Source organism: Paramisgurnus dabryanus, chromosome 18, assembly GCF_030506205.2.
Source record: "Paramisgurnus dabryanus chromosome 18, PD_genome_1.1, whole genome shotgun sequence".
In the NCBI taxonomy this organism is placed as follows: domain Eukaryota; kingdom Metazoa; phylum Chordata; class Actinopteri; order Cypriniformes; family Cobitidae; genus Paramisgurnus; species Paramisgurnus dabryanus.
In genome coordinates, this window is record NC_133354.1 from 3,306,618 (window position 1) to 3,328,696 (window position 22,079).

Sequence of the window (22,079 nt, forward strand, 5' to 3'; positions counted from 1 at the left end):
GAAGGTATTAGAGAGGGAACTTCACATCCTAACCACACAGCCACACACACTTTGAGATTATTGCAACAAGACGACACAAAACTTTTACAATAAAAAACACCTACAAGATCAAGTTTTAAATGAATATAATGCACATCATAAAACATAATGGGTTTTCAGTGCCAGCTTTTAATAACATACTGAGAGCAAAAACAGATGCAAGGCACACACACACACACTCCCAAACATAAACACAACACTGCCATCAAAAAAACCACATCCAAAACCATACCGCACACAAAGTACAAACTACACAAATAACTGCACAACACACACACACAAAGACACTTTTCATACAAAAAACACTGCTCATGATCTCAGACCATTCTGAAATGACACCCTAGATCAAATGAAATTGGCTGTATAAGACAAAATGTCGTAAATGCAAGCACCTCATTTTAAAGTCCTAGCATAATGACTTGATCACTTTATACATGTGTAAGCTTCTTTAAAGCTCAATAAATCAAGTCGCACTGAATTAAAGAGCTTTACTGGAATGCTTATCCATCGTTTTACATTTCCTAAAGGAACAGTGGTGCTATTAGACAAGTTTAGATCTTTGACTTTTTTTAAAGGGCACCTATCATGCAAAATCCACTTTGGACATAATGTGTGTTGGCAGTGTGTTAACATAACCACCCTCTGATAAAAAAAATCCATTGGTTCCTTCTCTTTGAATCCCGATTAAACCAAAGAAGTCTCATTAGACATGCCGTTTTGATTCTCTTATCAATGTGAGGTCACATTGATAAAGCCCAGCCCACTTACAGTCCTGCATTACCATAGTTTTCACCCTTAGCGAGTTGTCCACTAGATCGTCTCAGACTGTATTAATCAGATCTATTTGAACTGAAAGCGCTCACTGTCTGTTTGTAAGGAAGTGAGGAGCTGTAGCTCATTTGCATTTAAAGGTACAGACATTAAAACAGCTCGTTTTTGCTCCCACCCAAATGGGGCAATTTTGGACATGCTATAATAAATGATCTTAGCTGAAACCTCAGAGACATATTTTGTGCACACCTGAGACTTACATCTTGTAAAAAGGCCATAATTGGTGCCCTATAAAGGCACAATATGTAGGATTTGAACATTAGAGGTCGCTATTTCATATATAGCTTATGAAGGAGAGTGAAACAATGGGAGATGATGTTTTTATTATCCAATTATGTTCATAGATTAGGTAATTCATTTTTTTCCTGTACGTTTAATCACATGTCATCGTAATGAATCGGCTGCAAGGCACCACAGCTGCTAAACCTCCACTTTCGCATTTGTCCACTTGTGTTGCCATAGTTTCTACAACTGAAAACTAGAATAGTGTGGATATTAAGTCACTAAATAGGCAACAATAACAAGGGAGACAAGGGACGAGACATGATTTAAAATAGGAATTTCTCTGGATTTACAAATCCTTTTGAACTTTTGGGATTATCCAAGTACACAACACCATGAAATATAACACAATCTGCAAGGGGTTTTGGGATATTTTATTACAAAAATCTTACATATTGTGGCTTTAAAGGTCGAATTGCTGCATACTAAGTGCTCTTCTGCCATGCAACATAGTTCAGATTTTTTATTTTGTGTCACCATACTCACACGTGTAACTACTCATGTAACAGTCTTTAAATAGGGAAAACATGGCAGTTTTTTATGGCTTCTAAATTCATCTCTGTTTGGATCCTAAGGAATGAATGGGGCTAGGCTAAATGCTAACACATTTACGACACGCTGCACAAAGATTAAGTGCACGCCTTGAAAAAAGAGAGGTATGTATTAATTCGTCTAAGTTGAGATAAGAACATGGTAAAATATTGAAAAACGGTGGTGTTTTCCTTTAACATTATCAGGTTTAGCATGCATCTTATTTTCTGTCAATCATCTACAAAACTTGGTTGCTTTACATGTCAGCCATATGACTTCTTGGGCAGTCCTGATGGCCATGGTTCCCAGACCTTCACTATGGGTCTAAATGAACAAACCCAAAGCACAAAATGGGTTTTTTAACCAATTGTTGGGTCAAATGTAAGCATTTTCTGGGTTATTTTACCATCTTTATTATTAATATTAATCTGTAATATGAGCAAAAATACAATCTAACGTCACACTATTATGGGTCAGAATTACCATCTCTTCACATGATTGACCTCTCTGTGAATATTTAAGGAACTGATCACATGTTCCCCTGAGGACCAATCACAGCAGGTCAGTGTCGCGGCTGATAAAAATAATGCTCAGTTTCATCAGAGGTCATCCAAGTTTAAGCTCTGAGGGGTCACCAAGGTCACGCTATAAAAATATTGGATCCACTAGTGCTTGAGATGCATATATTTTCTATTTTGGATCTTCCTGACACGCTTACTAAGTCTTTAGTGCTTTCGAGCACACAATCTGATGTGACAGCTCAGTCACACCTCAACCCCCCCATGCTTTTAGGAAACACACACATACACAGGAAGGTAGAGAGAGAGAGAGAGAGAGAGAGAGAGAGAGAGAGAGAGAGAGAGAGAGAGAGAGAGAGAGAGAGAGAGAGGAAAGAGAGCTGACAAAACAAGCTCTCTCTCTCTTTCCTATCATCAGATCCCAGCCAGGACTCATGGTCTATTTTTTAATAACACAACAACAGGAAACAGACTTGATCAGAAACTCACACACAAGCATACACACAAGTATATACCAGACAGAGCCATAATAATTTTAACTTGTTATATGTTCATTTGTATACATTTTTGCACACCCAACATGTCTAAAGTGTGTGTGTCCTTTTCCTAACCTGCCTGTCCAAAGGGATTCCTCTTTTCCAAACACACAGAGCAGATAAATATGTGCGTCTCTAATTCTGTGAAGTGGAAAAATTGACTCCACCGCTCGAAACACGTCCAAACTTCTCTCTGCTGTTAACAAAATCACACACACAGTTTTTCTGGATATTTTCCATCTCAGAGTTGTACAGCGAAGTTTATCTACACAATGAGATGCTGTCTAACATACCTCTTAAGTATACATAACAGACTCATGGAACTATATCACTGGACTCGATATGCCATAATGCATCGGCAAGTATGTTGGCACATCAATAACATCAAACTTACATGATAACATGAGGACTACATTTTCGTATTTAGATGAACTATTCTTTTAAGCAAAAAAAAGCATTGAGTCAAAAATTATATGAGCACATTAGTGAAAAGAGCTGTATGGCTGTTTGACAAATGCTTGCTATACTATTTTGTCTCTTTATATGTCATCTTCCAAACATCAGACAACAGAATCGTGTTATGGTACAAGTAAGTCAGAGATATCATGGATGAATGTTGAATGCTTCATTCTGATTGGTTGACAAATGTTTTCTAAGGGTGTTGATTATTCTTCTGTTAATGCACACCTGTGAAGTAGTTCCAGGTCTGTCGACTGCATTAAAGTTCACTACGCCATATCACTACGCCAAGATTAAATTCAACAAATAAAGCATAAATATGTGGGAGTGAAATAAATAAATTAAAAGAATGAATAAAATAAAAGTTTGTGGTACGGACACAGAAAAATGCGGAGATCCGTGACAATGACACGGATAAATGGGCAAAATATTCCGTGACTACACCATGGAAATTTGTGAGATCATGTTGCAGCGACAGTCATCAAGCGTCTAAAATGAACTTTATTTGTACGTTTTCTGACAGTGTATAGTCGCTTTCATCGGACGCACGTGATACACGTCTGGATCCGAACTTTACTTCCGGTTTCGTTTTTTTAATGGTCTGACTAGTTAATAAACTGATCTGTTGAAAGAATGCCTCGTCGAAAATAACAAATGTTTTGGTTTCCTAGGTAATCTATGTGTTGTTGTTTTTTGCTTGTTATACAAATAAACTACGTTTAAAGAACTTTGTTGTTATTTATTCTTAGCGGAGTTTACCGGAAGTTACGTGCGGACCGCGAAAGCCGCTTGTTTATGTTGTTACTGCTGAAACGATCTATACCATCCTAAATGCTTAACTAATACAAATGATGCATGTCCATCCACATGCGCATTTGAGATTTTGGTTTCGGTTTTAAAACATTCAGGTTTTAGAAAATAAAGTGCAGGACATCCTTGATGTTAATATAGTTATTAAGATGGATAAAGTTCGGGACCTGATTAAAGTTTAAATAGTTATTATCTTCAGGCACGCGAGGGCGATATATGCACACATAGACAGAATTTAAAAATATCTGTTTTGACAAGAATTCATGCAGATATAATCTTTTATGTCTTAAGTAAATGTTTAACTGTTGGGAAAAAATATCTAATGTGTAACATTATATTAGATCCTTTCATTAGAGTAGATCGTAAAGCTGTATGTGTCTCAATGTCAATCAAACAATAAAAACAGAAAAAAGTTTAACATAATACGGATGTTGTTTTTGAACCTTAGAAAATCTTTAAAGGCGGGGTGCATGATTTTTGAATAACACTTTGGAAAAGCCATTGGCTTTTAGAGATCATGCACCCCGCCTTTAACTAGATTTTTATTTTGCCTGACTCTTTCACTAATAATAAACATACATTTGCATAAAGCATCCATATTTGTCCACGCCCATCCTGATCAGAGTATAAAAAGTGTTTAATTAAGGTAAATATAAAACAGATAAAAATGTGCGATTAAGTTGAGATTAATCATGAGTTAACTCATAATAATCATGCGATTAATAAATAATTTAATCGATTGACAGCCTTAAAAAGAATTTTAAAAAAAGTACAGTAAGTACAGTAAACAAACTGATTGCCTTCATTCCTCATATTATAAAACTAAAAACAATAAATACACATATACTAAAATAAATACTTTTTTTCTCTACCTCAGGTGTGATTATTTTCGAAAATCGTCAATTATTTCTTATAGAACTAACTAACATGCAGCAACTCAGTTTCCCACAATGCAACACTCTCACATAGTATCAAAATTCCTTCACAAAACTTTATAAGACAACATTGCATCATAAAAAAAACTTTCACCAGATCACATCTGGACTGAGTAAAAATGTCTCATGTTTACAGTGAGCATGCATGGATTTTAACCAAAGACATATTTTAAATGTTTTAGCTATATGAGAGTTTAAGATAAAGACTTGGGAGGTTTCATTGTCATACTGTAAGTCGCTCTACCAAACCACACCAGAATTACTATTACGTGCTACTAATCCGACTTGCAGGTAAACAGTAAAAAAATCAAACATTTAAAGCACACCATGATAAAGTACTGTGGCTCAGCTTTAGTGGCATTTGATGTGGACACATTTCAGTAGTTTGGAAATGTTTCAGGAAATTGCAAGCGAGAGGAGGGGTGAGCGAAAGAGAGACTTCCATGTTTCTGAAATACATCCTTCATCAAAGACATTTTTCTGTTGAAAGGCCAGCGGGTTCGTGACTGTCCGTGTGCGTTGTAAATCTCTTTCGTTGTACAAATCACATCTCTTTAATACAAAGACAGACAAGGCATTCAAACAAACATAAATGTTTTACTATTTCTCCCGAAAACGTGAACGACACCGAATCACGATGCCAAGCCATTGCTATGATTGATACGATGCTCTGCATGGCTGCGGATGTTACCACGAGGTTGCCAGAGCAAAAGTAATAGTGAGGCTCGGCCTGGCAGGCACCACTAAGACAATTCAGTAAGTCATTTCCATCTCTAACCCGTGTCTGGGGGCAGGACTAAAACCAGCGCTGACACTTTAATGATAGGCTGGAGCTGAGTGATTGACAGCCCAACAGCAGCCAATCATGCAGAAGGAGTGCCCTGTGGGTAAGACAGCGGTGAAGGTACATATTACAACATGCATGATGTCACTATTTGCTGTTGACCTTTCACCTGGACAAAAGCATAATGAGCAGGAGGGCAGGGTTCAAAGGGCAAACGGGTAAAAAGCACAGGTATTCCCACCAGGTGCATAAAGTTTCACTGAGGTTGCCATTGTTTTTTTGTGGTACAAGTATAGTATACTATCTTTCTCCACCATGGCTTACAAACCCATATTTATCTTTTTATTTCTCTCTCTTTTGGTGGTTTGTTTGAAGTACTGTATAATGGTATGGTTTGGTGCTCATGGTGTGCTAGCCTGGTGGTTTGGTCAGAAAACTGTTCGCGAGGGCAGCGACCGACGGTCGACTGATTCAGCAAAAACCTCTCGTCGTCTGTCTGTCGCACACATATCCGTTCATGCAGACTTAAAATTAAGTAAAAATTATGTTACTCTTTTATGTTTGTTCGTGCAAAAGCACCATGGAGTGTTTTTCCGTGTTAAACAGCACAGATTTAGTGACTGAATCTCTGGCTGGTGTACAGCATGTGTGTTAGTCGCTGCATGGAAACGTTGACTCATTGGTGCGATCACACACATACACAGACGTTCATGTACAAATACATCCAATTTCAACAACATATCCAGGCACGATTGCACGGCTTTGAACAGAGCAGTTTCTCCTATCAGATAATAATAATACTACAAAACAGATGCAATCTCTCACAAACACACACACACACATGTGAGAACAATAAAACCCAACTAGGTTTACAACAAACAGCAATACCACGGTACTTTAATAGAGACTGTTGTACTTAATGACTTCCATTAATGTAAACAGCATTGCGTTAACAACAAAAAGGTCTTGGGTTTGATACCAAGTACTGATAAAAGAAATGTAAAAATTGGATGCACTGTAAAGGCACGTTGGATAAAAGGGTGATTCTTGCGAAATTAGACTATTCTGCACATGATTTCAAATAACATCATACAAACCAATTGTGCTGTTTTTTCTACATTTAAGAGGAACATTTTCATTACCGCAACGTGTCCATAACTGGATTTGGGTTCTTTGACATGGAAATATTTAGAATTTAAAAATCTAAAAAATAAAAAGCTTCAGTGCATGTTATACTATAAACATTTACAGTAAAGAAACATGTGGTATTTGGTGATCGTTGGTAAATGTAGACACAATAATAAGGAATATAAATGTGTCCAAGACAAATTTTCTCATCCTCCGCAACAATTTTCAATCATTGTTTAAGCCCTCAAGGAACTAACTTTTTCAAAAAAAATTGTTGGAAGGGACATAATTGACTGTGACAATCAAGATGGCTACTTTTTCTCTCCAGATAAAAGTTAAAATTTTGTTTGTCATAGTACCTAGACAAGTTTGTAAATGCATATATTTAATGTAATATCATGTTGCGGTAATGATAATTTCTCATAATGATAATCTAAACAATTTAAATAATTATATAGGAAATATTTTAAATCCTCTGAAAATAATGGTTATAGTAAGTTCACACCTTAATCTCGTATGTGCAAAAAAATGGGCTTCAAGGGCTTTTTGAAAATTCTGATGCTGGACACCTTTTAAATCTGGATTTCGTGAGAGTCACCCAAAAGCATTTGCCAAATGCATAAATGTAAATAAAGAGCTCAGATGCAGAAGCCACTCCATCAAAAATAAGATAATTATATAGACTGAATGCTTTTGGCACATATTATACGTTCATTAAATACGTTCACTTCAAATCTGCTTAATCCTGGCCTCAGACCATTCAGAAATTCAGATTTTTTGGCAAAGTCCTCTAAGTGCACAAAAAAAGAACTGGACAAATGATGTCATGCATACGTTGGGGTCCAAGAGTTTTTTTAACCAGTATAAGAAGATTTATTTAATATATATTAGCATAATTTATTCAGAAGGGACAGAAAAGAAGAACTGGAGACATTTTTTTGAATGTACTTAGAGGGTTTTGCAGCAAAAGAGAGTCAAATTTGTCAAATACTAATGAAGTGACCCTGGACCACAAAACCAGTCATAAGTTGCACAGGTATATTACTAGAATAGCCAACAATGCATTGTATGGGTCAAAATTATCCTGTTTATATGCCAAAATCATTAAAGGTCATGTTCCATGAAGATATTTTATCATCTAAAATAAACATTTTCATCATCGCTAAAGTAAAACGCATCTGAGCTCCTCAAATATTTATGTACCATGGTGGTAAAGTATTAACATGGTTTTTTAAGGTACTTTAAAGATTACAGTTTAAGTATCCTGGTGCATGTGTATAAAGCCATGACACCATGTAAAAAACAGGGTTGTCCTATTGTACGTTTACATTCTGCTGAAACTATCACTGCAATCCATCAAAATCATAAACTGTAAAACCGTTCATAAATCAAATATATTGTCTGTGTTTCATTAATTGAAGCCATATGATATAGCTGATGATGACTACAGGCACGTATGACACAACATATACATACAAAAGCCTTTCTGTTCTGCCCTATAAGTGTAAGTGAAGTGTGTCTGCAGATTCACTTAATTCTTTCTGCTGGAGAGAGATGAACGTTTCTGTGGCTTTTGTGGCTAGTTCATAATGTGCTACTGCAGAGAGCGAAAGAGAGAGCGAGAGAGAGAGAGAGAGAGAGAGAGAGAAAGAGAGAGAGACTATTTTATATTCTCTGTATGAGGCCAGTGGAAGGAATGTTAGCTTTCCACAAACCGCTCCAGAATCCAAAAGTTCTTCCCTCGTGTCTGGACCCGCAGGTTTCCTTAAACATCACCTCAATATACCTTGAACATTCAATTATTAATCGCTCATTACTGACTTCAGTCCACGTGTCGGGTAACCGAGGTAAAAACCTGCACATATCCGTACGAATTTAACACATGACTTCATTAGCATTTCCAGGTGTGCACGGTCAAAACGGTGCTGATGTCAGCTTGCTGAAACGTATAAGGGCTAAACATCTGATCTGTACACACACACCTACAGTATATGAAAGAGTTTAGCATGTAACCTTTGGCACAAATGATCCATTACGGGACTACTGGCTTCATCCACAGCATAATGAAAACCTTCTGAAGACTCAAATAGTCTTGACACTGAAAGCTTTCATGTGCTGACCTTTATGGTCCTGCCAAAATACCAAGTATATAAAAGTTTGCAAGCTTTAGAAAAAAGTATTTTGACAGATTTCCTACGCAGTTTGATGGATATCCCATAGCATTTACTTTGCTATTTTATAGTAACTATGTAACTACCCTATTTTGGGGTAAACTATGATTACTGTTCTGGAAATCTGAAAAATCAGACTTCTGGTTTCTGGTTATGACCTCAGCATTTGGATGACGGTCCAGATGTCTGATCTGCTGTGAACATCACATTTTTTCGTGTGAAATTTCTGAGAATATGAATATAGATGTTTTTCATCTTTGTATTGTAACAAAGAAACTTTTCTTCTTCTAAAAGATGAAGAGAAGTCAGCCTCGCTCCCATAAAATCCCATAAAAATGTGTGTGTGTGTGTGCCATAAACCCCTGGTAGTCCCATAAAGCTTTGTTTCAGGGTCATGAATGAGGCATATAGGAAGAGGATGCAATAGAGGTCACCAAACACACATGCAAAATATGAAATGACATCTGCTTTTACCAGAAATACATCCTTTATAATCCCATTTTAAAACACATACTATGAGCAACAATAGCACAAGAGTCCTGCTTCAATCGGCAACATCATGGCGTAATGCAAAACATTTCATACATTTTCCAAAAAATTCACCTCTGAATCTCAAACAAACACAAAAATGCATGAAACACAAGCCGTTCAGCATACGTTTTTTGGGCGATAAATGTAAAATTCGCCTTTGAACGTCTAAACCTGAAACTCTATCAGATTTCTGCAAGGACCGTGTATTTTTCTTCTCTTAATGAAACAGTATTTTATCCCTCTGCTGTTCCACAGAGAGGGGAGGAAAAACATCTGGAACGTATTTTTTCCTTTCCCCCCTTCTTTTTTCCCTCTTTTTCTCCAGAATCAGCAGACATCACAATGACGGCTATAGCTTCCAGATGTGAAAGCAACACAACTCTCCCTTACTCTCTCTCTCTCATCCTCCAAAATGCAATAAAATAAATAAAACCGTTAATGTTGCTCCATTTGTGGCTTTTCATTCCAAAAACACAAACATCCCACGATGCTTTGCGATCATCTGCATCTGCTGCCGACCGCAGACGCTAAGTGTGCCGCGCTAGTACAGGTATGTAGGGAATGTAATTCTAGAGGCAGCGTCCGGACATGTGTGGGGTTCTTGACAGCCCTGGGGAATCTCGAGACGTTGCAGGAGCGCTCAGAACCTGAGACGGGCCAGATGCACACACACACGTTTACAGTACACACTTACACACATTCTGACCCGCCCAATTAATCACAACAAAGCCTTAGCAAAGCCCAAACATGGCGTCCGTTTAACAGCGCCATGAAAGGGTCCATTCATACGGAGCAGAAATGCTATACCCCAAAACTTCAACTCTAAAACTCTGGGAACCGAAGATCTAAACGCATGCATGACTGAAACAATGTGATGCATTTGAGCTGCACGGGTGGTGGGGTGTATCAGGACCAGGTGTAATCCGAAAGATAAACAACCAACTTGATAAAATTTATTCAGATAGACCCTAGCAACCACCCTGAAAGATCCTACGATAGTCAAGTCTTTAGATATAACTACCAAGCAAGCAACAGGCGTCATTTCACCAGCGTCTAGGTTAACTATTTAGACCCGATATAGTCCGACTATAACCCACTTAAATGAACTTGGTTTGTAGTTTTTGCCTAAATAACTTGTGGGATGTATGATACTCCAGTTTGATTCCATTTATTTAGTTATTTAATTTCATTTATTTATGGTTAGTCGTCTATTAAATATTCACTGACAGCCCAAACTTAGTCTAGACGCCTGGGTTATCTTTGGACGGCTTTTAAACATATTTTTAAATTGTTTGCTGGGTAAGATCTCTCTGTCAGTAGCTGCGATTCCAATACCCATCAAATTGCGCAAACTGAAATAACAAATAGAAAATGAGCCCAATGGAAAATTTCGCATTACCTCCCATATATCGCAAAAAGTTGTTACTCTCGGATGAGGTGGTTTTTTAGGCGAATTCAAAAAAGGAATATATCGCAAAACTCCAATAGAAACAGTTTTTTTGCATTTACAGGTTACCTGACGCGCGGAAAAGTCACATTATCATTTTTAAATATGGCACGGTATGTTTGGTTGGAGGACAAGACAGAAAAGGTGGGTTCGACTTACAACGGTTAATGGGAAAACCGTCATTTCGCAAGTTTTTTGTCGACGTTTAGAAAACAACATTAAAGTTTTGCGCAAATGTTTAATGAAAATAGCGCAACTGTAATGCTATGTGGGATTTTGATGCATTCGCAATTCTGATTGCTTGGTAAAAAAGTGACAGTGATCAGAAGTGTGCGTGTTATTGTTACAAAGTTGAAAAAAGTTTAACTTTATGCAAATAATGAGCAATTTGTAGGAGCGACTACCGTTGAAAGTGAAGCGATGGCGTTCACGTCGTCTGTCTTTCGTCATTTACTAAGAGGACGGTTAGCGGTCATGCACACTAAAGCATTTACGCCGGCGGTGTTTCCAATGGAAGCGCGTCGCTTTTCAAAAAAAGCCAGCAGCTGGCGTTTTTTTCTGCACTAAGTGCCGAGATTTCAAATATATTTAACTGTGGGTGAAAAGCGCAGCTCGTCTATGTCAGTTCTCACATGGCCATCCAATCACAGTGGAGGAGGGGGGATAAAGCGTTTACGCAGGTGGTCAGCGTATGTTTTCAATTGTTTCCAATGGAAGTGCGGCACTTTTCAAAAAAAGCCAGCAGCTGGTGTTTATTTTCCGCACTGAGTGCGAGAGTTGAAAAATATTCAACTTTGTGTGAAAAGCTCAGCTCGTCGATGTCAGTTCTCACATGGCCATCCAATAACAGTGGAGGAGGGTCAGGATAAACATCACAACAACCAACCAGCGCATCGTTCAACGACTGATAAACAAAGCAGAAGTATCATAGCAACCAAACCTCTCAGCTGAAAAAAGCTAGCAGTCGACATCCGCCTGGCTTTTTTATCCGCGTTTAAAAGCTTTGGTGTGCACACCCCTGTACTCAATTGTTTATAACTGTTGCTAAGACAACCAGAATTAGGAAAGCCTCCTAATGATCTCATTGAAAAAGATTGGTGACACAACAACAAACTCACAAAATCACTTTTCATTTCAAAATGGTGTAATGTATTACACTTTTATACTCTTTCACTCGTTCGCTATCTCTCCTTAGTGTGATGTGTTTTCCAGATGCTGTATCCTGGGGTGCAACACTATAAACCTCTGGGGTGGTCATAATCTAAAGGTCACCACCCACAGTATTTCACCTTTAACCTCTGACCCTCTGACCTCATCTCCTGTAGGTCTTCTGTCTTTAGCTACTATAACTCAGATCATTTTTACACTTTCCCTTGCTTTAGTAGACACACATAAACTACTTACTACATAGCCGATTCATTTTAGCGAGTCGAATCATTTGGATGATTCATTTCAATGATTCAATGAAACATCTCAGCCTCACAACACAACAATTTTAGTTGAGTCAATTTATTGTAAAGAATCCTTTTCCATGAACTAGTATACAATTCACAAATTTGTATTTAATTTAATAATGTTGGCTATTATTATAATTTTTTTAGATGTATGCATTTGGCAGATGCTTTTATCCAAAGCAACTTACAGTGCATTACAAGGTGTACATTTTTATAAGTATGTGTGTACCCTGGGTTCGAAACCCATGACCTTTTGCACTGCTTACCCAATAATCTACCACTGAACTATTATAATATTGCATGTTAAGATGTAAGCATTGCTTTTTTTCACACAAAGATCTTACAATTAAGTAATAAATCATTCTGCTAACTGGTTCAAATGAATCACTAAAAAAGAATCAGACATCAAACGATTCATTTATTAATCACTTGTCTCTGACTGCATAACATAGCAACGACAATTAACTTCATGTCTGGTTTTACACAACAGACATGTGATTTGGGGAAAGGTTGGGTCAACATGTCTGGGTCAAAATGAGACACAATGTCTTATTTTAATTGTCTGTGAATAAAACTTTAAGGTTTTGACCAACTATCTCCCTCCCAGATGTGGGTTTAGATTGAAGGGAGAAACAAAGCACTTTAACCCTATAACTGTCACTGTCCCACAGGTGGGACGTTTGGCATTACATATTTAAAACAATAATTACATAGTCTAAACCTACACCAATCTTGACAAACTATATACCGTTGGAAAGCTCTAAGAATGTAGTTTTAATATATCAACACCATTTTGAAAAAAAATGTATGTAGTAAGAGTCATTTTCTAAAATATCGCAGACCAACAGTTGGGCCCAAAATGTTATTACATATTTATTTGTAAATATCCCATTAACCTGAAATAACCTCGACAAACTATATATTGTTGGAAAGCTCAGGGAATGTAGTTTTCATATTTCAAGGCCATTTGATGATAGAATTTGTATAGGGACAGTTATTTTGTTAAATGTCACTCACCCCATAGGAATACATATAAATGATTATAAATTTATAACACTAATACCCTATAAACTTGAAATAATCTTGACAAACTATATATTGTTGGAAAGCTCTAGGAATGTAGTTTTCATATTTCAAGGCCATTTGAGGATGGAAATTTAGTAGGGACAGTCATTTTGTTATTTGTCACTGACTCAGTAGGAGTCCATATGAATTCGTATATATTCATAATTCTAATATTCTTCAAAATGAATATATGAATCTTCAAAAATCTTGACAAACTATATATCGTTGGAAAGCTCTAAGAATGTAGTTTTCATATTTCAAAACCTTTTTGCATTAAACACAATGCAGAGACAGTAATTTATCAACTTTTGACAAGATATTGCAACTAACCGTTGACACCTAGTGGCCTTGGTTGGTAAAACCACTAAAAGTGTGACAGAAACTTCATTTTTTGTTATTTTCACCTAAAATTTGGTTCAGAACTAGTTGAGACTTGTGTCTTTACTGGTGTGGTGTTTTGAGAGTAAAACATTTTAATTTTTATATACATTTGATTAGAGAGTATATACTTTATTGCATTATTTTTATTATTTAAAATAAATTTAAACGGGTATAACTTTTTTGTCATTTAATATTTACAACTTCAAACACCTCAGTGTAAAACTATAAATTGTCTTCTTAAAAAAGAGACCAAGATTTTGCTTCTAAACCAAAGAATGCCAGAGTTATAGTAATTTTAACGCGCAGATCACCTTTTCACCCCCCCACTCAAAAGGGGCAGTGACAGTTATAGGGTTAAATCATAAAACACTGCAAACACATGCTATAAACTCCAAACCACACAAACCAAAAGAAGCACTGCTGTCTAATGCTGTACAAAATGTACAACGTCTCTGTCTTATGATCCCAGATCTGGACCTCCAACACATTGAGGGCAGAGCCAGGGCTGAGCGCCGCTCTGTTACGTAACACCCATCAATTTACATCTGCTGACATGGTAACTATCGAACCAGCATCTAAACTGAGATTTCTGTGACTTCTGAAAGCATTTTATGTGATTTACTGTAAAACCAAATCGCACTTTGCTTCCAGGCTACCCGCGCTGAGACAGCATCCCAACTCGCATATTTTTGACAAGTACGTACTGCTGGAAAGTTTATAGTCTTAAGGGTGAAGTACGCCTGTACAACAGTATTGCAACATACTTTGTTATTAAAGTATGCTTTCAAAGTGACTCCCCCAAAGCCCTTGCAAGTTATGGGCAATATTCTCTCCAAAAGCATGCACAGGTGCATACTAAAAATCTGAAACAGCATCAGCATACTATTAGGGATGCACCGATACAAAAGATCTGTGCCGATACCGATATTCAGTTATTTGGAATGACATTTGCCGATGCCGATACATATCGACGGCTCTGCTTTATACACTTTGTTTCAAGTTATGTTGTGAAATCCTATTAGTGCTGAGCTTTCGTAATCCAATTTTGTTACCAAATTCAAACTCGACAAAAATACATTTTCAAGTTCTGATCCATTTATCTGCCAATATTGATTATGAGTCAATACATTGGTGCATAATTTAGCATACTAATCATAGTTAGTGTTGCAAAAAGGTATCAAGTTTTCATTAAATTTCTGGAAACTTTCAATGGGAACTGCATCTGGGGTTGACCAAATTATTAAACTTAACAGGAATCTATAGGAATTATTTGGAAATTTTGAGAAATTCATAGAAATTATATCATATACACTCCCTCAAATAAACATTATGTTTGGTCATAAGCAGACATGCATGCATGTAAAACAAATTTTAAAGAATCCTGATACTTACGCCCATCAAGCCGTGGATTTATTTGATCAAAAATCCTTCAGAAATTATTTTAATATTAATGATTTCTGAATTATTTTTAATCAAGTAAATGCATGCTTGATAGACCTTAAGAGACTTTTTGTTGCAAAAACATCAAAAATAGTAATGTGTCCAAATTTTGGGTGGCATGTTTTGGAAAAATGCAAGTATATGCAGGGGGTGTGGCCTCAATGGCCCTTTAGTAAGAAGTAGGGATGCACCGATACCACATTTTTGGAATACGAGTACGAGTACTTGCATTTCAGTACTTGCCGATACCGATACCGAGTACTTAATAAAAAAAACATGATTTAAATTTACAGGTAACAGCTTTCGTCATATAATTTAACAAAAAAACAAATGATTAGTTTTCCAGTTTGTTGTAAACTCTGCCTCTTTGGACAACACAAGAGGCATTAACCCCTTACACGCCGCTCAAACATAGACCTTTCTCAGACCTTGGTATCGATTCCAGGTATCGGGGGACTTTTAACGAGTACGAGTACTTTAGAAAATGTAGTATCGAGGCCGATACCCGATACCAGTATCGGTGCATCTCTAGTAAGAAGTGTGCTGTTTGCATGTGAAATTGCATTAAATTATGCTGTAAGATTTTTTTAACTACATTTAAGTTCCCTGTTATACCCTAATTCTACATTTTTTCAAATTCCCAGTTTATTCCCATTAATTCCCATATATTCCCGTTAATTCCAATGTGTTTCCACCCTTAAAAATTCCTGAAACTTTGCAACCCTAATCATAACAATATGCAAGTAAATGCATACTTTCAAAATCCACCAAATATAGTACTACAGACATACGGTTATCAACGTCTTAAGATTTGAAACGCACTCATCTTATGTTTATAATGAAATTTGGGATTCAGTCTGATTGTGAGGAAAACCCGTCATTCTCCAACTGTTGGAACCAAATGTGAACCTTTTAATACTTCGAAGAAAACACCACTTCTACAGTTAATGGACCTTCTTAGCCAAAGGCAACATGAATTTGATTTCTGCGTTATCCTCAAAACGACTCTGAAGCTCTGGATGAAGCACGATTAGGAAAAGACATCTTGTTCTCATTACAAGAAAGAACAATTTTTGAAATGCTCCAAGGGTGTGAAAGTTTGGCTTCGAACGTTTGGGTTTAGGTATGTCCACGATAATAACAAAGAGTAACCAAAAACAGAGAAAACACATGTGGGCAATAAACTATCGTTACAACACGCCATTTGTTTAAAAAGAATCCATTTACTCCCAGGAGTCAAGCACACCCAATGGCCTGAATGAGTGTGGATGGTCCACAGAACGCGTTCGTAAAAACTCATAAAAAGGAGTAATAAAGGAGAATAACCCTGGAAAGGAAGTGTAGCTGCCTGCGACCCTGTCAGCCATTTTTATTTTACAAGCTGCTTCTGTCTAATCTGTAACACAATGCACCGTCTCATCGTTTCCCACAATGCACTACTCCACACCAAAAAAGTTCCTGATTACACGTCACCCTTCACCAGCGGATGTCATTCGGCTTTGCCCCTCCTCTTGAATTACATCATTGTTAGATCACATGGAAACAGTGAGAGCTGCTGACTTAATCAAATTCAAAGCTCTCCAAAGTTTATCCTTGAAAACTTGCAATAAATCAAATCCACCATCTTTTCTGCATTACCGCACAACACATGTACTCTGCCTTGACCGAGGGAGCATTCAGAAACGAAATGAAATGCACTACACAGGGATCACAGCTGAAGACAGAGCTCACATTATTTTGAGGTATTGTGAAGGAAACCAAAGAGTCTCGTTTTAAATCAACGTGACTTTAATGAGCATTCGTTCATCTTAAACTTACTCTAATGAGCTTAATAACAGATGTTTTACATTAAACATCATTAAATACATCACTGCAATCAGTTCAGCCTCTTTTCATTTTAACCAAAAGTGTCAGCAGCACGTATTTGTGAGACACTTTAAACTCGACAGATTACATCAAAATAACCAGCTGGTAAATTCTTACCAAGAAATTTGGAGGTGTGGGGATTGAGTCAGTTCTTAAAGGGATAGCTCACCCAAAAATGAAAGGTCTGTGTTGTAACAAACATGTATTCATTTCTTTGTTCTGCTGAACCCAAAGGAAGATATTTTGAGCAATGTTTGTAACCAAACCATTTTTAAGCACAACTGACTTCCATAGTAGTAGTATTTTTTTCCTACTAGGAAGTCAATGGTGCTTCTGTTTTCTGCTTCATTACAAATAACTTCCTTTCAACGTTTCAAAGTTTCATCAGAACAAAGAAATTTTGTAACAAAATGAGGGTGAGTAAATGATTTTGGGTGAACTGTACTCTTGGGAAATTCAAGATGTTACATTAACTCTTTCCCCGCCATTGACGAGATATCTCGTCAATTAAGAGAAAACGCTTCCCCGCCAATGACGAGATTTTCCGTCTTTCCGCAATACCGCTATTATCCACCAGGTGGCGCCCTTCCGCAACTTTTTAAAACCGGAAGTATTGCCCTATGGCAAGCTGCTGCATGTCCGTGTCTGTTTTAAAGATCGCTCTGAATATGATCTCTATGAAAAATCCGTCACAAAAATTGAATTATCTCTGCTTTTTGCTCAAAATATGGTGTTTTTGCAAAAACCTACCCATATTCAAAAGCTGATTGCAAAAGAACCACTAAAGGTAGGATGAAACGGTTTTTTTTGTTTGAAAGCAGAGGGTCTGTTCTTTCATTTGGTATATGTTTATATATGTTTGTATGTTTGTATATTTAAAGAAGAACATTTTCTGGAAGGCATTAAACTTTGGTGAAAATCATGAAAAACGCTGGCGCTGGCTGGCAACTTTTTTTAAAAATGCTGGCGGTGAAAGAGTTAAAAAACCTTCAGATCAAAATTTTGCTTTTTTACATAATGTAGCTGATTTTTAACATTTTAACATTAAAGTGCTATAATTGGGTCCCCAGTGCTTCTATCAACCTAAAAAATTTAAAAAAAATTAAAATTTTCTCTGCAAGCATGTTTTGGTTCCCCTTGTGATGTCAGAAGGGGATCTTATTATAATAATAACGCCCCTTAATCTGCAACTATCCAACCACGGCACTGGCATTTAGTGCACAGAGAGAGAGAGTGAGAGAGAGAGAGAGAAAGAGAGAGAATAATTGACAGCACAATTGAGTTTTAATTTCAACAAGCCAACATCATGGTGATCAGGTTTTGCATTTCATCAGCTCATTTGCATTTTAAGGGACACACCCAAAAACGGCACATGTTTGCTCACACCTAACATGCTATAATAAATTACCTACAACATGGTATTTTGAGCTAAAACATATGTACTCTGGGGATTTATTTTACATCTTTAAAAAGTCTTGTGAAAAAAACTGGAGAATAAACATGCATGTGCTTCACCTATGACATTAAACTGTAAAACCTTTTAGTTTTCAATTAAAGACTAAATCTATTATTACTAAAACAAAGTATGCATTTGCCAAACTACGCCTATATTTACTGTTTTCGATGAGTATGTTTTTAAAAAGTTCATGAACTGAAAATGTGTTAAATGTGTTAAAATAACTTCATTACTGTAATGAGCAGCCAAATGGCCATGATCAGACATGAAGCTAATCGCACGCCGAGCAGAATATCCAACCCACCTCCCCTCCTTCTCTCTCTTTCTCTCTCTCTCGCCCTCCCTCCAGCCTGAGGAGAGTAAAAGAGAGAGAGAGAGAGAGAGAGAGAGAGAGAGGGCGAGAGAGAGAGTACTCCCTGGGATAGGCTGGAGAGCCGAGGAAGATGAGAGATTGTATCCCATCTGTTTGGTCTTTGTGATTACTGTACAAATTACAGATTCACATTTACACTATCAAACCAGAAAACATTACAATGATGAAACACCAAAACCAGATGTTAAACAACCTTCAAATGTTAACTTTTGCTGAATAGAAAAAAAACTTTTCTTAAAGCACATAGCGTGCAATAGGGCATTCACATGTACATTCACTTTACCAGATATTATACAGTTGATAAGTGTGCAATGCTTATAACTTAATACATGCATAAGGGATAAAGCAAATAAATAGTAAACTATACACTGCAACAATCATTCGGTTTACAGGATAATTACAAGTTGCACCCCTTGCATCTTTGATCTAGAGAGGACGTGTGGCGACTCCACCCGACCCACTGATGTTCTCCATTAAAGCACACAAGGAGTCGTGACCCTTCTGAGAGAGGCATTTACATTTATTTATCTCTTATTCTTATCATGTGAATCACCAAACTATCAGGACTTAGGCGAGGTGGGCTGGTGGGATGCTTGCGTTTGTACGTGCCTATGGAAAACTGAACACAGCGTTCTCTCTCCCTCTCTCTCTCTCTCGTGTGTTTCTCATCTGTATCCTGCATATTTTTCCAATTACGTTCTGCAGTCAGCACGCCTGCTGGAGAAAGCTTCCTTCTGCCAGATGTCTTAAGGAAGAGCATCTCAAACGTTTAAAAACATCTAAAAGTATAAAACATCAGCCGAGTTACGCCTGATGTTCAGACACTTTACACATCGGCACTGATCAAAAGAGACGGGATGTCACAAGAGAACCGTGTTAAGTTCCACAAACTGTGTCTAGTTTTTAAGTACACTACAAAGGTGCACCACAATGCCACAGAAGAACCAATATTGGCTTTAACATCTGAAAAACCTTTTTGTTACACAAAAGGTGATGAACAAAATGATCTTTAGATTATATACAGGTATAAAACGAATGGTTCTTTAAAGAACCAAAAATGGTTCTTCTATGCCTATCAAGAACCTTTTAAGGACCTTTATTTCTAAAAATGTGTAGTGGTGCACACAAACCAATATGCTGAAGAACAAGCATAGCACCAGGAAGAGTTTTAACCTCAATACAGCCAACTACTAGGAACCTCACATAAGAAATCCTGCAGAGCTGCACACTTTTTTAAGGAATTTTTTTGGGCTGTGCACTGCACCAAACCTGGACTTTATTGGCATATTTGCATAACAATGGTTGAGTATAGGCTACTACTGTACATCGATAGCGATCCGTGCCGCTCTGATCCCAAACGTAAAGCTGCGTGCACGGGAAATCTTCCCGGTTCCGTTATTCCCTACTCATCCTAACTCTATTATCATGTATGCACAAAAGTCACAAAACTTTTAGTTTTTGCACTCCAGGCCCCCCTTCTCCTCCTCCGGTCACCCCAGCTCCGGGACACCGGAGAGACCGTGCGAGACGCTCGCGCGCAGTCCCGGTTTCGCGCGGCCCGCGTCAACACAGCGATACAAGAAAGTTACAATCCGTGCAAATCTGATCGCCGCTTACCTGCGCTCGCTCGGGAGGTGACAAACGTCAGTAACACAACGAGTACCGACAGCCGCAACTCCTTAAACCTCCTCTTTACTTTCCATCTGATAGGTGTATCCATGACCACCCGTCCACACCACGCGTGGATCGACAGAGCTCGGATTATATTTTTGACAACTGCTTTATATCAGGACACAACCGGTAAGCCAAAAGTCCCAAAAGGAGCAAGAGAGGGGAACGTGGAGGTACAGAGCCTCTCATGCAGCCATAAGTGAATAAAGTCCTGCGGGAAACTTCATAGGATGGATGGATGGACGGATGGATGGGGCAGCCTCCTCTCTTCCCGTCGTTCCCGTGTATTCTTGCCTGCGGTGCGCTGCCTCTCTCTCTCTCTCTCTCTCTCTCTCTCTCTCCAGCTGCGGTGATGCCCCCGTCACTGAAACTGCACCGAGCCAAAGTGGAAACAAACTTCATTCGCACTGGCCGTCAGTCAGGAGGAGCGCAGCCCATTGGAGAGAGGATCCAAAAATGCGCGGCTCCTGATTGGTTTGTGCTAAAAGAGGGAGGCCCGTTTGTACAGTGAGGCCTTTTCTTTTTTGTCTGCTACTTTGTGTATTGTTCATTTTGAGGCTTTGACTCATCTTTAGTTTCTAAGAATAGGCGACAGAGGATTTTTTTAGGGACATCAGAGAGCAAAAGGTGTTCTTGTAGCTCAGTAGATACAATGTAAAAAGTAAAAGTTGCATCAACTTAAAAATTACTTCAGTTAGTAACACCTAAAAATGTGAAGTTTTGTTAACTTCAATTTTCTTACTTTAAGTTGAAAATATTTCAATGTTTTAGGTGTTACCAACTGAAGTAAGTTTTTTAGATTTTGAATGCTTTTTACAGTGATAGAAGTCGTAGAGCATTGCGCATGCGACACAAAGATTGTGGGTTTGATCCCCTCAATTTGATTAACTTGAATGCACCTTAGGTTGCTTTGGATAACATGTCTGCCAAAAATAATGTATATTGGTATAGCCTTATGTTTGCAACACAAAAGTCATGGGCTCGATCCCTAAGAAACACACATACAGATAACATGTATAACTTTAATGCACTGTAAGTTGCTTTGGATAAATTGTTTGCCAAATGTGTAAATGTAATGCATATGGGTGATTCTCGCGAAATTAGACTTGAAATGAAAAATTTTGATAAAAAAGTAAATGCAGGGTAAGAGTATCAAAATAATAAGCATACAGTTACAAACATCTCTTCATGTACTATTTTGCACATGATTTCAAATGAGATCATACAAACCAATTTTGTTTTTTTTCCACATTTAAGTGGAAAATTTTCATTACCGCAATGTGTCCATGACTGGATTTGGGTTCTTTGACATGGAAATATTTATAATTAAAAAATCTAAAAAAGAAAAAGCTTCAGTGCATGTTATACTAT

At 37.6% G+C, this 22,079-nt stretch overlaps 1 protein-coding gene across 2 annotated transcripts in view; it reads right to left on the minus strand.

Annotated features, from left to right (window-relative positions):
* Positions 1-21,070, minus strand: part of col5a1 (procollagen, type V, alpha 1) — a 110,281-nt gene extending 89,211 nt beyond the window's left edge. The window contains exon 1 of one of the 2 annotated variants that reach the window (XM_065243893.2): positions 20,655-21,070. In XM_065243893.2, the coding sequence (XP_065099965.1) occupies positions 20,655-20,757 (103 nt within the window). In that variant the 5' untranslated portion in view covers positions 20,758-21,070. The remainder of the gene's footprint in view (positions 1-20,654) is intronic. The other variant, XM_065243892.2, reaches the window with a different exon arrangement.
* Positions 21,071-22,079: the final 1,009 nt, after the last annotated feature.